This window comes from Salarias fasciatus, chromosome 15 (assembly GCF_902148845.1).
Source record: "Salarias fasciatus chromosome 15, fSalaFa1.1, whole genome shotgun sequence".
Lineage (NCBI taxonomy): Eukaryota > Metazoa > Chordata > Actinopteri > Blenniiformes > Blenniidae > Salarias > Salarias fasciatus.
In genome coordinates this window covers 27,035,549-27,049,082 of record NC_043759.1, presented here as the reverse complement: position 1 = coordinate 27,049,082, position 13,534 = coordinate 27,035,549, and the positions used below count along the sequence as shown (strand labels likewise).

Below are 13,534 nucleotides of genomic sequence, written 5' to 3'. Positions count from 1 at the left end.
AGCTGCTCTCTCGCTCCATCGTCGGTCTATTCGGAGGAGTTGGAGCGTCGGACAGCAGACGGGTGGAGTCCGACTCCAGCCGATCCTCTGTGAGGTGAAAAGCAGCTCCGACCGAGAGGAGCAGACCTGCTGCAGCATCACTCAACTTTCCTCTTCCAGAGTCTCTTCATGCAGCTGAAAACCAAGCTTTTGACACTTTAGCAGGATTAACATCAAGCAGATCGTTAAATATTAGCCTGTACTGTTACAGTCTACAGTGTTGGACCTTCAGTGATTTCTTTCTTTTATTAGTTTAAAATGAAATTTCAGATTTAAAAGTCCACTCACATGGCTCACACTGGTTATTTAACAGCTTTGAAGCATATATTTCAGTGGCCTTGTTTTTCTATTTGTAGAATATAATAATTCTATTCCACTTTCAGTAAAAAACAGTGTGTTATGAGTTGTTTTCCAGTGGAGACTGTCTCAGACCGGGCTGCCTACAGTCTCCAGCTGATGCACGTCCGCCTCCCTCTCTGCTTCCAGGTGAGCCTCAGGATGTTCAGTCTCCAGCTGTTTGAAACATCCTGCTCGTGTTGCTGTGGTGTTGTTCCTGTTTGCTCCGGTGTTATCTCCGGCAGAGGAAGACGCCCACGCCACACTCTGCCTTCTGTCAGCCATGTTTCCTGTCAGAGACGTGCAGCTGTTAGCAGGTTAAAGGAGCTAACTGCCTCTGGTCACATGAAGGACGAGTTCCCTTCTATGCTGCTGGGGGACAAAACCTTGGAGTCTGTTACCCGACGAGGTTTAGAAGAGATGAACCAAATGTAGTGAACAGAGAAGTCCAGTAGTCTGCGCTCTTGGTCCAGATGTGGAGGCCTCGGTCTAACAGACCAGCGCGTCCTCCTGCAGGCCGCCCAGGCTCCTGCGCCGGAGCTGCGGGGGACTGACGCACTTGACGGCGTCCCGCGGAGACAGCGTGGCTGCGGTCCGCCCCATCCACTGCACCAGGGAGGCCAGCTGGCAGTCGCAGTGCCAGGGGTTGTCGTGGAGGTCGAGCTTCTTCAGCCCTGAGGCGGAGAAAGACACGTCAGAGCGCCGCCGGACGGCGGGGCGGACGCCGCTCGTCCTCATCCTACCGGGCATCTTCACCAACACGGTCCCGTCCAGGGTCTTGAGGCGGTTCCCGCTGAGCGCCAGCTGAGACAGTCTGGGCATGTTGGAGAAGACGTCAGCAGGAAGCAGCTCCAGCTGGTTGTTCCTCACGTAGAGCTCCTGAAGCGCACGGCGGAGGGCTTTAGCTGCAGGGTGAACTGATGAACACATGAGGGGCTTCTCACCTGCAGGTTGATCAGACCCTCCAGAGCCGACGCCGTCAGCGTGGACAGGAAGTTGTTGTCCAGAACCAACATCTCCAAAGAGCGCAGCGGCCTGAAGACGCCGGCGGGAAGAGTCTTCAGGCTGGGTTCAGACAGAGAATAAAGACGTCAGCTCATCAGCGTAGAGCTGAATATCTGATCTATCGTCTATCTGCTGTTTTTCATTTCTGCAGAAAACAGATTTCTGTCTTTTATTCTGATATTAGAGCAGAGCTCCACACCACATGAAGCTGTTTGTGATCATACTTCAGTTTTCCTTGTGTGAACCTGAGAGGAACAGCCAGGCGAACCATTTCTACACACTTTAAGACAAATCCAGTTCGTCTGAGGAGCCAAAACCTCTTAAAACATCAAATAAAAGCTGAAGCAATTCATACAGTTCAACATATATTTCTTTCTGTGAAGCGCTGTTTTAACATTATAGAAACGTTACTGCCAGTTTTAGAAGTTTGAGCCATTCTTAATGTGATGTTGATGAAGACCTTTGATAGATTTCCTTGATGTTCATCTGTTTCCAGCGCTCAGTGCTTCATCAGGACTGTTTGTTGTGTATTTTCTCTCTCTACATCTGAAAACATGCAGCTGAATGAACCAATTAATGAATGACTGGTGCAGAAAGCCAGTCAGACTCTCCTTGGTTCAGATCATGTGACGGTGGGCAGCAGGTGGCATGCTGGGATGTGAAGTGAGTGTTAGTTATCAGACAGGTCCTTTGTGAAAGATACCACACAGATGAATATTGAGATTTAATGTGTGAGTTACAGGAAACTACTGGAAGAGAGGAGGCTTCAGCTGCTTTATGCTTTGATTGTTCTAAACTCTTGTTTATTCATGTTTTAGTTCTTCTTGTAAAGCAGTTTTTATTTCTGGGCTGTGAAATGATTCATAAAAGTCCTCTGATGAGTCTGATCAGGAGAAAGTTAGGACATGGATTAGGTTTTCAGTGGCGACACATTCATGGAGGAAACGTTTGCTCTTTTACCACCGACTGGTCAATCAAGAGGACTTTTCCAGAGAGCAGGAGGGATTGATTCAGGAAAACTGATGTCAGTTACCAGCAGCGAGGCATCTCGATGGTCAGAAAACAGGGAGGGCTTGTTTCTCCACTGAGAACCTGACTCTCACTTTGTGTGTAAAATCCATAAACCTCTGACGTGGGGGACGTTTCACCCACTGTGAGAGGTTTGGAGTCTCAAAGCAGAGTTCTGAAGAAGCATTTGGAGGAATCACTGCTGCTTTCTGGATAGTGATGGGAATTCCGGCTCTTTTTAGGGAACCGGCTCTTTCAGTTCGGCTCACTAAAAAGAGTCAGCTCTTTTGGCTCCTAAACGGCTCTTCAGATTTTTTTGTTGCTTTAATCGATATATTACCAATAATAATGTAACGTTATGCACAAAATGAATTAATAATTAATAAAAAAATGTATTATACTACTATATTATGATAGCCTTTATTTTTTCACTCTGCCGTGAACTTTCAACTAATTTAACCTTTTAACTTTTTTATACTAAGCAACTTTAAAGTCAAGCAACACAGAATTCCTGAAAAACACATGACACAACAAAATGTAAATTACAAATATTTACTTTTCAGTGCAACAACAAATAAACTATGAAATACAAGAATAAACTTTTAGCTTTTTTATACTTAACAGATTTAGGGTGTTTTCACACCTGAAAGTCCGGACCACGGTCTGAACTAAAGTATGCGTTTTGTTACATTGTATACATTTGGTTCTGTCTCTTGTGGTTTCACACTGTTACTAACGCAAACGGACCAACAGACCTTACGTGACAAAACTACGTGATGTCGTCATCAACTGCGTGCTTTGCGTGTCTACGTAGTTTACACTGATTGGTCATGTATTGGGCGGGCGTCTGACGTCAGCATGCTGCAAAACGCGGGTCTTCAAATGTAAACAATGAATGAGATGAATGAGATCGTTTTCCCCACTATTCTATTTTTGTTTATTTTGTATCACCATCAGCGACAGCTTGAAGAGATTTACATAAGTCTGATCCGACGTCGTTTCATGAGTTTTATGATCAGGCGACACTTTTACCGCCGTCGACAGGAAAGGAGACGAAATGCAATCCTGCGAGCCATCACAACACCAACTCGGGAGAAAAAGTATGTGGTATAAAACTTCTGAAAACATAAGCTTTCAATTGTGAGGTATTACTTTAACTGCGATAAAATTTCCCGTTCTTGAAAAATCGCTATTCAACACAGTAAGGAACACTTCTAGTGTTCACGTAAGCAGCTATACTGTTAGCCCACCCTGTCCAGGCTGTTGGTTAATATCTGTAAAGTGAGATGAATTGTGCGGTGTAATGTTACTGAATAAGTGCTAAGTCACGACATTGACTGTTTTATACATGAGTGATTCTCCAACTGCAGTCAAATTTGGTTGTGAAATTTTTCATAAAATCCAACACATATTTTAGAAATATTTTGATTTGTTCTACTTCACCACAATATATACAAACATTAACTGATGGTGGTTGTAATAAAACTACATACATATTATATATTTTCAGTTGCTTTAGTCCAGCATTCAGAGGAAAACAAAGTTCAATTTTGTATCAAGTAAGTGTAGCGTAAATGAAAAATGAAAAATGGTTTTTGTTATTTCTGCCTGGGACACAAATAGTTGGAGAATTTCCCATATATATATATATATATATATATATATATTATTCCCATTATAAACTTTTCTTTGTATTGTAAATTAATCTTGATCTTAAATTAATCTTGATCTTAAAATATAAATATATAAAGCCTCACATGGATGTGCTGGTTTGTGTCCTATTGGTCACTATTCTTGCTAAAAAAACAAAAAAAAAAAACGGATTATTTCTTAAAATTACAATTTGTAAATTGCATTTACTAATGTGTTTTTGTCTTTTTTCACTCTTGCTGCTTATAGGAAACTCTGGACCCACGCACGCTGCCATGCTTGGTGGCAGCACGCATGCGACACATGGACAGAGAGAGACTGGCTGCTCAATTTCAGAATGAGAAGAACAACTTTTTGGCATCTCTGTGAACTTCTGCGTCCAAAGCTCACTCGACAGGACACAAGATACCGTAGGGCAGTGCCAGTGGAGCTGCGTGTGGCTGTGTGTTTATGGAGGCTCGCAACAAATCTTGAGCTCCGATCCATCTCTCATCTGTTTGGTGTGGGACTGTCCAGTGCTTGTGTATTCACTCAACAAGTTGTTGCTGCTATCAATGATAATCTGAAGTCACAATATCTACACACACCGAAAGATGCAGAATTTGTGGAAATAGTCAAAGGATTCCATGACAGATGGGGGTTTCCACAATGTGCAGGAGCAGTTGATGGCACCCATATTCCCATTCTGGCACCTTCTCACAACCCAGCTGATTATTACAACCGCAAAGGCTTCTATTCTATAATCCTACAGGGTGTTGTGGACCACAACATGAAGTTTTGGGATGTCAACATCGGCTGGCCTGGGAGGGTTCATGATGCCCGCGTTCTCTCAAACTGTATGAGAGAGGACAGAACGGAACACTTTTGCCAAGTTTGCAGGAAACCATTCAAGATGTTGATGTGCCTCTTGTCATTCTGGGAGATGCCGCATATCCACTGCTGCCCTGGTTAATGAAACCTTACCAAGAGGGCAGAGGGATCACAGCAGAGCAGACTGCATTCAACCACCGCTTGAGTCAAGCCAGAATGACAGTGGAGCGAGCTTTTGGACGTTTGAAAGGACGTTGGAGATGCCTTTTAAAAAGATGTGACTGTGATGTCTTCTTTGTCAGTGACATAGTCTTGGCATGCTGCATTCTTCATAACTTCTGTGAAAGTCATAATGAGGAGTACATCTGCAGTGACAATGATGTACATGATCAAAGGCCGGACCCTGCAGACCGTCAGATTGGTGGTGACAGTGGGGCAAATATCAGAAATGCACTGTGTGCTCATTTTTCAGCTCTGCAGTAAAGTGTGCTTTGGACGTTGCTCATTGATCAATTCAAAGTACAAGAAATACTTGAAAGTGATTGTTACTGGAGTTACTGTTTTTTCACTGTTGTTTCACCAAGGAAACAAAGTCATTATTTTTATCCTCAATGACCTTGTGTTGCTTTTTGTTGAACTCAAACATTTTTTTTCAGAATGAATGAATGAATGTTTTATTTCAAACTTAAAGTTGCTATGAGGAGAATCTACTGACGGCGAAATAAAGACTCTGCTACCCATACATACTTTGAGTTCATCACTGCAGCTGTTCCATAATGTAACTCATTTAACTGAGACAAAGTGTCATATTTGTTCTCACTGCTTGTTTTTTCAATATGAAATTTCCTCGAAGATGATGTTAGTCATCTCTCAGTTGAAAAAACTTTGGATTCTGTTTGATAGCATATAATTTTCTCCTGAATACATAATTTGGATAGTTTTAAAAATAAACCAAAATAAATGTTGCATATTCCTGTAAATGTCATAAACCTTGTATGAGTTCACTTTTTTTCTTGTGCTTGTTTAACATTTGGGAAGCTATCATATTCATTGAACAAAAATAAAGATGAAGAAAGAGTCAAAATTTGAGAAGAAAGTCATTTGTCCAGCTGATTTTATTGATGCTCAGATCATTCTGATTCATTCAAGACAAACACTTCCCTTGTCAAACATATTTGTAATCTTATTTGTTTCTTCACCACACATTTTAACACATGTAACTGTTTAAGATAAACAGAGCCTTAAAGAAACAAACCCAGCTCTTTTACAAACATCAGCATAACTGCCTTTTTATTCTTTAGCAAAACAATGTATTTGAATTGTATTATTTGAACCTATGGTAAACTCAAAAACAAGAAGCCCTCACTGAAGTTAACTGTACTCTTGTATCCTTCTGTTTTCTTTCTAACTCCAAACTTAACTTGAACTTGCCTCATTTTTTTGGCCTTGGCTCAGTGAAAGAAACTACAGCTGCCAGAAGTCCTTTCTGCCACTGCTTATTTCTCCACTTTGTGGCATCTGGTCACAGAGATCTGGTGCAGCCTGTGGAGGTAGTATGTGTGGAGACCTCTGAGCAGCCCATTCTCCTGGAGATGGGGGAGCAGGATAATACTGCTGATGCATGGTTGGACCCCAAGATGTTGCATGCTGTTGTGCAGGGCTTTGCTGGGACTTTGTTTGAATTAATGTCTGCATCATGTTCATGAACATTGAAGTTGTGGCTGCCTGCTGTTCCTGCAGCATCCTAAAGCGCCTCTCTTCAATCTCTTGCTGCATCTTCATCCATTTTTCAAATGCTGCATCCTCCCGTTCCCGTCTTCTGTCTTCTGCTTGGTTTACCTCTTCCATGAGCCTTTTGTAGTCTTCTGTTCTTTCTGCAGTCTTGTTTTTTCTCTTCCTGTGACGACAAACAGATGCTGGGGCAGGCCCTTTTTCCTCGTCAGTGCTCACAGCTGCTGTTTCTCCTGTGGATTTTGAAAAGAGTTACAGTGACTTAAAAATGTGTGTACATCTGTGAATGAGAATAAGTTTGCACAAATGTTAAAATACGATATATTCGTTACATATATTTTAAATAAACCTCCTACTGTGTTTCTGTAATTTATGATGCCGTTTTCCTGCAGTATAAGCTATTGTAGTGTTTATGATGTAACACACCACTTTAGTTGGTTGTGTTTCTGCATACATTTGAAAAAAAGCACGATAGATTTGCAATAGAAAGACAAATAATAAGTAATGTACAGGGATGAATTGATGTCTACTACAAGCGTAGTGGACAAGATGAGCTACTCACCGCTTTCCGAATTGTTTTCGGTGGAAAACGACACCTCCTCAGTCGCTAGCTCCGGCTCACGGTTGGCAGGTGATGCAGACTCAACAACGTTGACAGGTGAGCTAGTCGGACGACTACTTAAAATGCTGTCGAGGTCCTCAAAGAAGGGAAACTTATCCTTTTCAATCGCTGATGCCCCACTTTTTCTCAGTGCATCCCGCACTTTTGTGTACTGCTGCCGCAGTTTTTTAATCTTTAAATGGCACTGTTCCCCCGTCCTTTCGTATCCACTTTCTTTCATTCTCTCGGAAAACAGCTGAAAAGTTTCTGCATTTTTATGAACTTTTTCAAGTTGGCTCCTTACAAAATCGTCCGACCAGATACTTATTAAGCATTTCGTCTCCTCCTCTCCCCATGTGCTCCCGCGGCTCATTTTGTTTTGGTGATGGCTTTCTTTTTCCGGTAGTTCGTGTCGTAATTTCCTGTCAATGGTAAGAAGGTCCGAACCTTTCAAAATAATGCTTTCACACTGGGCAGGAGCGAGACCGTGGTCCCGTTTGGTCCGAACCGAGACCACCTATTTTGGTCGAACCAAGGTCCGGTTGTTTGGTCCGGACCAGGGTCCAAGGGAGGTTTCACACCTACCATTTTGGTTCGGACCAAACGAAAAAGTCTGAAAGTCCGGACCAGACGAGTTAGGTGTGAAAGCCCCCTTAAAGTGAAACACAGGATCCCTGAAAAACACACGAAATATAAATTTAAATGGTAAATGGTAAGTGGACTACACTTGTATAGCACTTTTTACCCTGCATGACAGAGCCCAAAGCGCTTCACACTGCAATATCACATTAACCTGTTCACACCATACTCGGTGGTGGTAAGCTACTATTGTAGCCACAGCTGCCCTGGGGCAGACTGATTTACAGATCTACAAAAAAATAAATTCTCAAATACAAACAATTTTAGCTTTTTATACACTCAACAAATTTAAAGTCAAACAACAACACAGAATCCCTGAAAAAAAATTCCAAACAACAAAATAAAAATTACAAATATTAACTCTTCAATGCTATAAATAAACTATAAAATACAAGAACTTCTAACTATTTACAATTCCACTTTTGACCAATTTAGACTGAAACAACACAGAACCCCTGAAAAACACGCAAAAAAAAAAAAAAAAAAAATTAAAATGTGTAAAACAAAAAGAAAAAAATCAGCACTCTCTACTGAAGATTGGCATTTAGAAACGCCAAGTGCCTCAGCTTTGAGCGACTGATTCGGCTTCTTCCATCGGTGATTATCTGACCTGTTTAGAGAAGATTCTCTCAGAGGGAACTATATGACATTTTGGTCTTGCAGACAATGCACTCTGCTTTTGGAGCCATCAATATAATTAAAATGAGTCCAAATTTGGCTCCTTTTCCTGATATGACTAATTTCTTTTTTACTTTCTTTCTTTTTGTCCCCCATATTGCACTCTCTCTCCTCTCTTGACCCGTTCCTGTGCTCACTGTGCTGCTGCTGTGTGTGTGTGCTCGGCTGCAGCCCCTCCCCCCTCTGCTCAGCACACGAAGCAGCGCAGACAGAGAAAAAAAGCGTCTCGAAGGGAGCCGGCTCCTGATTGGTGGGGAGCCGGCTCCCGTCGTTCACTTCAAAGAGCCGGCTCATAGAGCCGTTACGTTCGCGAACGACACATCACTATTTCTGGATCATGCAGTCTTTCAGAACCGTCACTCTGTGCAAAGAAGATCTTCACCTGTTTTAGTTTCACCTGTTTCAGATCAACTGGGTGGTAAAGTGTCTTCTCAGACGGCAGGAATCAAGTCAAAGCAGCACAACTGTCTCAGTGAAGAGCAGCAGTAACGTCTGCAGAGCAGCCAGACTGAGAGGATCCAGACTCCAGCCTCACTTCAGGAAACCAACACTGATTTATTCATTAGAGGCTTAAGATTAAAAACAGAGACACTGAAAATGAGAGTAAATGTTATTTGATGTTCATTATTCTGTTGTTTACTCTATTTACAGACGAGTTCAGCTGGTCTGGTAAACTTGCACTGATGTCCTTGAAACACTTCACAAACTTTAAACTTCATTTTAAAATTATGTGAATGAAATTTTTTTGTCATCTATGTGCAAGAAATAATTTGTATTTATTTTTTTGAAGTAGTTCACCAATTCATATTGAAAAGAAATCTCTTATGTGTTTTAACTGTGTTGAAATGAAGCCTCATCAGTTTTCTTATGTAAATTTATCAATTAAAAACATTGCTTGAAACATCTTCAAAAAACATTTAAACTTTACTTTTATTTCTGTTAAAAAAGGATTTTGGATCTGAACAGTAAGCACATTTAACATTCTTTGATTTACTGCAATGGAAATAAAGTGATTTCTGTTCTTATTTCATGAAATAAAGGCTCAGTTTGTGATTTCATATCTGTGACTTCCTTTTGATCTAATGATATTTGTCCTTCTGTTTTTCACTGTCAATGAGGGAAATGCAGAAAAAAACCACAAATAGATCTATGAATAGATAAATAATTAATTTAATGAAATAGATTAGATAAATTAAAAAAAATCCAGCTTGCCCAAATCAGAGTTTTTGGACAGTAACCAGTAAAAGTCAGCAGTCTGCAGTGAACGCCACTCATCCACATGTAAGCCCTTTAAAGTAGTTTGTTTTCTGATAACAGCTGAATAGTTTTATGCTGTTCCAGGTCAAGGCGCTACAATGGAGAGGTTTTTTTACAGTACATTTTTAAAAGTAAATTAAGCTCAGTGAGGATTCTGAACCCTGACATGCCAAAATACTGAGGTGACGCTGTAAACTCCTCCTCTTTTCTGTGAACATCCTCTGATCAAGATGGGAAAAGCCCGGGTTGAACTGCAGAGTTGAAAATGTGCTTCTTAGTACCACTGATGAGGAACTGTGACAGTCTGGAGGAAGCGAGTTTCTGCCACCTGTTGTTGTCCAGGTTGAGGAAGAGGAGCTGTCTGAGGCCGGCGAAGGCCTTCGGGGAGATCTTCTGGATGCGATTCAACGACAGGTCCAGCACTTTGAGGGCGATCAGCGGCTTGAAGGCGTCGGAGGGGAGCAGGGTGAGCGCGTTGAGAGGGAGGTCCAGGTCCGACAGGTTCCTCATGCCGCTGAACATCTCCGGTCTCAAAGTGCCGATCTGGTTCTGGCCCAGCATGAGGAAGCGCAGGTTCAGAAGCTCCTGCAGACACGGGAAGCCGGTCTGTCTGCTTTCTGCTTTCAGCGGAGAGGTCCTGCATGGCGGCTCTTTACCTGGAAGCCTCGGGGCGGAAGGCTGGAGATGTGGTTCCCGAAAAGATTGAGGAGCATCAGCTGCTCGGCTCCGGCCAGCGCTCCAGGATGGATGGACTTGATGGCGTTTCGCTCCAGGTTGAGACTCTCGATCTTTGGGACTGATCTCAGAGTGTGAGGCTTCAGGTCGGTGATGCCGTTCTCCCCTGGTGTCATGAACAACACACACACACACACACACACACACACACACACACACACACACACACACACACACACAGAAGCTGATCTATAGCAGATAAAAACTGTTTTTCATGCAGTTTAAGAAGCGGTTTGGCCGATCGGCTCAGTTTTTAGCAGAGATGCTGCTGTGACTGTCGTCAGGGGTTTTTCCTCACCTGGCTCCACTATTAAATTATTTTGGGTATTTTCTGTGTCGTCCTCCTGATTAGAGCGTGGATCTTTTCTGATTATCTCTGCCTTTCTTTGCCCACAGCTTCAAACTTGTGACAGATCATCTATCACAGTGCATTGCTGTGGCTAATTTATTTTAATCCGGTTGGATTTAAACACGTCCGACTTCATGATATCAGCTTCCATCCTGAGCTGGTGGGGTTTCAGTCGGAGTCCATTAAATCCCTCCGTGGTGAACACAGGCAAACATGAAAACAAAACCGTTTCCAGCAGTTTGTCTGCTGTAAAACAGCCGAATCCTTCACTGAAACACTCCTGAGTGATGTTTCTCTTGGTCCTTTCCTTATCTGATCCACCGTGAAATGCACTGAAAGTGCAGTGTGCTCTAATGAGGCTGTTTTGAACAGGAATTTAGAAATCTTTATCTTGACTTTGCTCGTCCAGCTTTCCAGACAAGCATCAACAAGTGATCCACAGAATGGCTCACCCAGCTGAATGATCCAGGCGTCACTGGGCAGCTGGGAGGGAAAGACACGGAGACCCTTCTTATGACAGTTGACTTCAGACTTTTCCGGCCCGGACTTCCTGGAGCATTTACAGGAATCCGGACAGGCGTCCATCGTCTGCACCGTCCACAGCAACGCCAGCATCAAGACGGGCGACCGGGGAAGTCTCCCTGCAAGTTGAAGCTTTAATTTGTAGAGTTTGTAAAGCATTTTGCACTAAATACAAACATTGATATCCACTATATAATGTAGTTAGTTCAGCTGCTTCTTTGACAGAATTGTTAAACTGCAACCTGCTGCGATGAAAGAAGGGGAATGAAAAGTTAACATACAGACACCCTGCAGTCATGTTATTGAACGCTGATGGATGGATGGATGATGAGTTGTATACTGAAATAATACATATTGTACCTTTTAAAGCTCTAAAACCTCCCCAGGAACACTGAAGTTAGAACTTCCAATGGCAGCACATTCAGAAAAACTAGTTTCCTAAATTATTTTGCCAAACACAAAAGCCTGTGGAAAATCAGGAGTGCATCCGTGGCTAATCCCATTTCAAGCCCAACGTGTGCAGAGACAATCCCTTCAAACATCAAAAGGACTGCAGAGCAACAAATCAAGTGCCTACACACTGCGGTGACACTCCCAACAAGCAAACAAACAAACAAATGCCTGATTATTGTTTTAAATAACTTCCCTCGCTGCTGCTTTCTCCCACTCACGTTAAAGCTGATTTCACTGGAGGAGTCAGGCGGGAGGAAGGATGCTGGAGCTCATGTCACAGCTGCTTCATACTGACTGAAACAGGCTGACATCCTGCTTGAAAAACTCTTGATCCTGCAAATGTTGCTCAGACAGCACAGGTTTCCTCCCGATGGCCTGGCTTGGACTGAGGGTCAGTCAGATGGGTTTGCCTTTAACCGGCCACCAGGCGCCAAACTCTGATTCTCCAGCTTCACAAAGTCTGTTTCTGATCCGGGGCTCTTTCCAGGCGGACCAGACTGCAGGATTCCTCCTGTGCTCTGACCCAGGCAGCGGCTCTCAGCTTTAAAGACTCGGGAGTGTGACGGCGTGGCGGCGAAGCCTGAACACCAGCAGACAGTGAAAGCAGGGCGTGAAACTCCGGCGCTGCGACTCCTGCAAAGTCACAGAGTCCAGAGAAATGTGGCAGCCGCAGATCATGGCCCAGATCCAGAGGACACCGACACATCAGCGCTGCCGGTGTGTGTTCATGCTGCTGCTGCTTTCCTGGATACGTTTACACTCACATCACTCTGGACTTTGTTTCTCTCTGGGAGCAGAAAGAACTCTTTTTTTAAGGTGAAAACAAGTTTTCAGAGATATTATGAGACTCATTCTGTTGGGATGACTGATGAATACATTCAGTTCGGTGATTTGTTGATTGAAAAGTTTTAAGATTCAGTAAATTTTAATGTGATGTCTGGGCATAAATCAGAGGAAGGTGACTTGTTGCCATGATTTCCTGGTAAACTCAGTGCAAACAGCAGGTGAAACTTTAATGACACTAGAAAGCAGAACAAACAGCCTTTGTCAACTTGATGTCTTTGTAAACTCCAATTTGATCACCAGTTGCTTCAACTTTGACATTAAGCTTATATCTTCTTACAGAGATGGTGAATCATTTTTGGATGAGATCACACAATCATCACAATCATCACAATCATGACACAATCATCAAACTGAGGTGTGATGGAGCAGCTGTGGGTTTGAACCTGTGAACTTCTGATCCCTCGTCCACCTTTTTAACCATCACTGTCCAGAATAACCTGAAATCCTTGTTTTTGGACAGTGTGAGAAAACTTGAAATACCTGGAGACAGAAACATGCATACAGGAAAAACATGCAAACTCCTGGAGCTGAACATTCAGTCCTCTCACCATGAGGCAACACTGGTGACCACTACACTGTTGTATTGTTCTTTTGTGTGAATTCTTATTCTTAAAATACAGAAACTGAAAGTTCTTGAACCAGGAAGTGTGTGTTTTGGCATTGTTAGACTTTTGAGTCACCATAAAGCAACCATGATATTTAAATTTAAATCTGATACACTCTTTTTAGATAACTTTAAAGGTGCATTAAGGAGTTTGCACGTTTTATGCGAAAGAGCGCCCCCTGCAGGCCTTGGGCGTAATGCAGCTTAGTGAAAAACTCGTCCCTGTGGCTGGCGTGCACGGAAGAGGGGAACTCCTTCCTTGCTCTTTTTG

At 42.8% G+C, this 13,534-nt stretch overlaps 1 protein-coding gene across 4 annotated transcripts; it reads right to left on the bottom strand.

The window, feature by feature from the left end:
• Nucleotides 1-631: 631 nt before the first annotated feature.
• LOC115401684 (leucine-rich repeat-containing protein 15-like) lies at nt 632-12,700 on the bottom strand. 4 transcript variants are annotated; one of them, XM_030109975.1, is made up of 7 exons: nt 12,032-12,700; nt 11,291-11,479; nt 10,411-10,595; nt 10,083-10,339; nt 1,320-1,440; nt 1,119-1,254; nt 632-1,049 (listed from the first exon to the last, which is right to left on the bottom strand). In XM_030109975.1, exons 2-7 carry the CDS (start codon nt 11,451-11,453, stop codon nt 865-867), a joined length of 1,047 nt encoding a protein of 348 aa, XP_029965835.1. In that variant the 5' UTR covers nt 11,454-11,479; nt 12,032-12,700; the 3' UTR covers nt 632-864. The 4 variants fall into 4 exon arrangements, with proteins under 4 accessions (XP_029965835.1, XP_029965833.1, XP_029965834.1 ...); XM_030109973.1 differs by having other exon boundaries at nt 12,109-12,700; XM_030109974.1 differs by having other exon boundaries at nt 10,083-10,303; nt 12,109-12,700.
• Between the last annotated feature and the right edge of the window lie 834 nt (nt 12,701-13,534).